Raw genomic sequence first — 5861 nt, forward strand, 5'->3', positions numbered from 1 at the left:
GTTAGAAGACAATTGAGGTTTGATGAATGTGTAGTGGTAGAGTCTATGAATAAGTCAGGTGGTATGACAATAATATGGAACAAGGAGGTAAAGGTTTTGGGTTCCAAACAACTGCTTTCACTATGAAAATCCACATTATGGATACAGACAAGAATGTGGACTGGTGGTTCATAGGCATATATACGAGTACAGACAATCAAGTTAGGAGGAATCAGTGGGAAGTTGTAGAACGAAGGAAGGTGCTATAGGGTCCTAGATGGATGATTACGGGTGATTTTAATGACATTACATCAAATGAGGAGAAATGGGGTGGTAGAAAAAGAGAGGAAGGAACCTTCAAAGACTTTAGGAACTTCATTGAACAAAATGGACTCATTGATCTTGGTTTTGAAGGTGACCCCTGGACATGGAGTAACCATTGGACTCAAGAAGGTGAAATCAAACAAAGGCTAGATAGAGCCTTGGGAAGTAATGGTTGGAGCCAAATGTTTGACAGAACTCTAGTTAAACATATAGATAATTTTGGACCAAACCATAGTATGATGCTTATAGATTCCAACCCTCTAAAGGAAAAGAGAAAGAAGCGATTCATTTTTTATAAAAGTTGGCTGAAAAAAGAGAGACTGGAACAAGTGATCAGTCAGGCGTGGGAGGAGGAGCAAATAGGCTCCAATATGTACAAAGTGCATAAGAAAGTAGCAAACTACAGATTGGCTTTACTGAATTGGAAAAATAACTTCCAAGGAAATGCTAGGAAGAGGATCGATAATCTGAAAAAGCTACTAGAAGAGCTCAACGTTAGTGAGTGCGATGACAAAAAGGAAAGAAACAAGGATCTCAGAAGACAATTAAAGGAGGCTTATGATGAAGAGGAAATTTTCTGGAGTCAAAAATCTAGAGCGCAGTGGCTCAAGGCGGAGGATAAAAATACTCATTTTTTTCACTCTAATGTGAAAGGTAGGAGAAAGAGAAACAAAATACAAAGACTACAAAGGAAGGACAGTACGCGGACTACATCAGAAGAGGAAATTGGAGAAGAAGTTGTGAACCAATTTAAGGAGCTTTTCAGTAGCAAGGGAGTGACTCAAACTGATATGGTTTTGGAGGGAATGTCACAGACAATATCAGACCACATGAATTCAGAATTAACCCAACCAGTCAAGGAGAAAGAAATTAAAGCTGCACTGTTCTCCATGAACCCAACCAAAGCCCCTGGACCTGATGGCATGACACCACTATTCTTTCATAAATTTTGGCACATTGTTAAAAATGATACCATAAAAGCCACCAAAAGCTTCTTTCATTCTGGCCATATGCTGAAAGCTATGAATCACACCAACATATCCCTTATCCCTAAGGTTGAGAACCCCACTGAGGTTAAGCAGTTTAGGCCTATAAGTCTATGTAATGTGTTTTATAAAATCATTTCAAAAATTTTAGCAAATAGATTGAAAAAAGTTTTGGAAAAATGTATTAGCAAAAACCAAGCTACCTTTGTACTTGGAAGGCAGATTTTGGATAATGTGATAATCTCTCATGAGTACTTGCATTACCTCAAAAACAAATGAGAAGGATCTCATGGTTTTATGGCCCTAAAGCTAGATATGTCGAAAGCTTACGACAGGGTTTGATAAGGATTTATTTTATGTATTTTTAAGTGCATTTTATTAGTTAATTTGGTTTGATTATTTAGTTTTATAATTAAATTAACTAAGATTTTGGTAAAAATATACATTTTTGGTAAAAGTGGCTAATATTGCATTTCTATTGATTTTAATAGTAAAAACTTCATTTTTATCCAGGAATGATGATTCAACCACCAAAGGATGCCAATTGAAGTGAAAAATAGAGATTTGGTGAAGAATTCAAAGTGGTAAAAAGAAAAATGAAGTGAAAAACGTTTAAGTAAGGAAATGCAAGCCAAGACAGTTTTGACACTCTTCAGTATTTCGACTATATTTGGAGCTACATTGATCAGATTGAGGTGATCCTTATACCAATTTAAAGCTAAGAAAGAGATCTACATTTGGTATGAAAACATCAAAGTCCAATTCAGCCGTTTTCATAGTCCAAAAGTTGAAATACCGAAATTCAACTCAGCTGTCCAAAGTGGAAAACAGAGCTCTGACCAGTGTTTAGTATTTTGATCATATCTCAGGCTACAAAGCTCCGATTTGGATGATTCTTGAAGCATTGAAAATCTAACTCAAAGGGCTACAACTTTTGTGTTTTGCAAAAAAGCCAGTTTGGCCTTTATGATAGATAAAATCGCAGATAAAGTAAGGCCAAAGTGAATACGCGAGTACACAAAACGTGACTTGTAACCGCGTTTTGTGTAGGCCCGTTTTCTGGCCGAAATTCTGCAATTTGTTCAGTCAATTCTCTTGTGTTCAGACTACTTTCCAGCTATAAGTTGCAAGTGAATTCGGTGCACATGCTTCAGAAGACAAAAAGAGCATACAATATGGCTTATTCCAAGTCAAAAGTCATTGTTTTTGACTTCCTTAACAAATGGAGAATTGAGAATCATTAGAGCAGAAATTTTGGACTAGAGAGGAGATTTTCATCAGCTTATATGCAGAGACATTTGGGAAGAAAAAAAAACATACGGGAGAAGCTAGAAGAGTGCAGAAATGTAGTTCTTCCATTTCCTTAGTGTAGGATAGTGTAGTAAGTGTAGTTTATCCATTCTTGTATAATGGCTAGATTAGGATGAAAATGGAGATGAAGAAAGAGAAGTTGAAGCTCAAGTGACATGGGTTATCTCTTCTCCAACTCTTTATCTTTTGTATTGGATTCTTAAATATGGTTAATATGCAAGTTCTGGAATTTATGTTCATTATTTGTTTCTAAAGTTTATGCCTTGGGTTTGGTTGAACTTTCTATGATTGTTAGTGCTTATTATTTGGCTACTTGATTGCTATTATTTGAGCAATTTATTTAGCACTTTAGCTCTTTAAATCATGGTTAATCTGGTACCATTAATTGTGATTATCTAAGATGCTATTTCTGCAATGAAAATTGAGATTTAACATTGGTTCAAGAAGTGCTAAACATAGGGAGTACACTCACGAAAGTAGAGGTGCACCTATGTGGTTTTTAGTGATTAATTTCATGTAATTTCACTGAAGAAGTGAACTTGTAGCTAATTTCATAACCATGAGAATAAGTATGGATTAGTTATAAGTATAATTGATTCACTACGAAAGTAGGATTCAAATGCATAAGGAAATTACACTATAACTAGCCTAGATATAGTACTCAATGATCCAAATATAGCACTTGCATGAGTAGTTAGGGATACCACAACCTAAGGAGCTTTTATTTGTTATTTCGTATAATTTCAGTAGGTTAAATTTGTTATAATTAATTGATAGTCTAAATAATAGAGAAGGTTTAGTAATACCGGTAATTGTTCACTCTTCCCTGTGGGATCGACTCGATATATACCCTAAACTACTAGTTGATCTGTATACTTGCAGTGAACGGGTGTAATTCGGTATTTTTTTAGCTTGCACGTATGTAAAATACCCGTCAGGGTTGAGTGGGGATATCTGAAGGAAATCATGGTACAACTGGGACTTTGTGATAGATGGATCAATTGGATAATGGAGTGCATCACAATAGCTTCTTTTTCCTTCAACATAAATGGAGAGCCTAAAGGATACGTGATACCTTCAAGAGGAATTAGATAAGGTGATCCTTTGTCACCTTACCTATACCTATTAGTCTCAGAAGGCTTTTCAAACTTGCTAGATCAAGCAGAAAGGAGCAAAAGGCTGACTGGGATGAGGATCAGTAGGAGTGGCCCGTCAATAACTCACCTATTCTTTGCAGATGACTCTTTAATATTTTGCAAAGCAAACAAGAGGCAAGCTGAAGAAGTGAGGAGAATTTTGAATATTTATGAACATGGTTCAGGACAGGTGATCAATATTGAAAAATCCTCAGTGTTGTTTAGTAGAAATGTGGAACAGAATGAACAAAGAGAAATCTGCAGTAGTTTAGAACATATAAAGGTGGTGAAGCAAGGGAAGTATTTGGGGCTACCAATGATAATCACTAAAACCAAAGACCAAATCTTTGGTTTCATCAGAGAAAAGTGCAAAAAAAACAATGTTGATCTAGTCCAACAAATAGCTAAGTCAAGCAGGAAAAGAAGTGTTCCTAAAACCAGTAACCATGGCAATGCCAAATTACGCAATGTCATGTTTTAAGCTTCCAGTAAAAGTTATGCAAAGAAATCAACGCTCTGATGGAAAGATTCTGGTGGGGGGGAGGATAATGCGAGAAGGAAAATGCATTGGTGTTTATGGAAAAAGATGTCCACTGAAAAGAACACTGGGGGACTAGGCTTTAAAGATCTCCAAGGCTTTAATAAAGCCTTGCTAGGCAAACAGATTTGGAGGATTCTCGCGTGCCTGAATCTTTTGCTTAGTAAAATGTTGAGAGCAAAGTACTACCCCAAGACATCACCACTAAGATGTGAAGTAAAAGGCAATGCATCATGGATATAGAAGAGTCTGATGGGAGCAAGAGATGAGGTGCAGCGTAGAGTTAGGAAAAAAATTGGAAATGGGAAGGGCACCAAAATTTGGGAAGATGCTTGGCTACTGGAAGGTAAGGAAGGCAAGGTAGAATCCCTAAAACCCCCGAGTTGCAAGGTCACAAAATTTAGTGAGCTGATCTCCAACTTTAGATGGAAATCAGCACTCATTTTTAGGACCTTTAGCTCACAGGATGCTGGAAATATACTCAAAACGCCTATAAGTTTGACAAGTAGACCTGATTGCTACTTTTGGAGTCCTAGCAAAAATGGACAATACATGGTCAGGTCTGCTTATGAAGCATTGACAAAGGAGGATAGACAGTCTAAAGCACAAGTGAGCAGATTGGGAGAAACAAGTTGGACAGGGGTAAGCAATAAAATCTGGAAACAGCTATGGAAAATGAGAATAAAACACAAGCACAAGCTGTTTTTATGGAAGAGCCTGCATCAAGTTTTATCGGGAAAAGAAGCTATATTTAGGAGAACAAGAAAGGGAGAATTAATCTGTAAGCAATGTGGAGAAACAAATGAGATAGTTGAGCACATTTTCTTCCAATGCAGCAAAGCAAAGCTGATATGGAATATGGCTCCATTACAGTGGGATGGAATTAATGAATACACAAGCGACTTCAGAAAGTGGCGGAGCATGCTAATGGAAGTAAAGGCTAGAAAGGATGGAATGGAACACATAGCGTTAACAGTGGACATCCTTTGGTAGATTTGGAAAGCCAGAAATGAAGCAGAATTTGAAGGAAAAGATAGGCATCCAATGGAAGTAGTTAGAAAAGCAATAAACGACTGGGAGGAGTATCATCAATGCCAACAGGTAGAGCAACGTATGAGCATCTCAGAAACAAAAATAGCAAACGAACAAGAGGAAAGGGGGAACCAGAAGGAAACATGCTGATCATCAGTGTTAATGTGGGGCAACACATTGAAGGACAAAATATGGGAATTGGCATCACAGCAACAAATGCACTGAACCAGATTGGCGCAGCGTGGATGCTGAAGGAAAGAAGCATCGGATCAGCTGTTTTGGACAATTTGGTGGCTATACAATTGGTATTTTGTAAGCTAAAGGAACAAAGCTGGCATAACATATAGGTTCAGACATCATGTAACCAGATTTTAAAGATGATAATCTGTCAAGTCCCAAGCAACATGCGCATATTAGCCCATCTAGAGTACATCAATGATCTAAGCTTAATGTTTAGGACATGCTCATTTGCTAGCCAGTCTGGTAATGGTAGTACTAATACACTTAGTTATAAACTGAGTAAGCAAGCATTGCACATTTATTTTGATGAGGAGT

General features: G+C 37.2%; 1 protein-coding gene across 1 annotated transcript; it reads left to right on the plus strand.

Moving 5' to 3' along the window:
• Positions 1 to 260: 260 nt before the first annotated feature.
• Positions 261 to 5267, plus strand: LOC140005553 (uncharacterized). The gene is made up of 3 exons (XM_072046560.1): positions 261 to 1404; positions 3730 to 3926; positions 4518 to 5267. Exons 1-3 carry the CDS (start codon positions 261 to 263, stop codon positions 5265 to 5267), a joined length of 2091 nt encoding a protein of 696 aa, XP_071902661.1.
• The last annotated feature ends 594 nt before the right edge of the window (positions 5268 to 5861 follow it).

Source organism: Coffea arabica, chromosome 1c (assembly GCF_036785885.1).
Source record: "Coffea arabica cultivar ET-39 chromosome 1c, Coffea Arabica ET-39 HiFi, whole genome shotgun sequence".
Lineage (NCBI taxonomy): Eukaryota > Viridiplantae > Streptophyta > Magnoliopsida > Gentianales > Rubiaceae > Coffea > Coffea arabica.

Coding starts and splice junctions, on each gene's coding strand:
- LOC140005553 (XM_072046560.1), top strand. CDS start 261: ATGATTACGGGTGATTTTAATGACATTACATCAAATGAGGAGAAATGG. Junction 1,405..3,729: donor GTTTAGGCCTATAAGTCTAT/GTAATGTGTTTT, acceptor TATACCTATTAG/TCTCAGAAGGCTTTTCAAAC. Junction 3,927..4,517: donor ATGAACATGGTTCAGGACAG/GTGATCAATATT, acceptor TCATGGATATAG/AAGAGTCTGATGGGAGCAAG.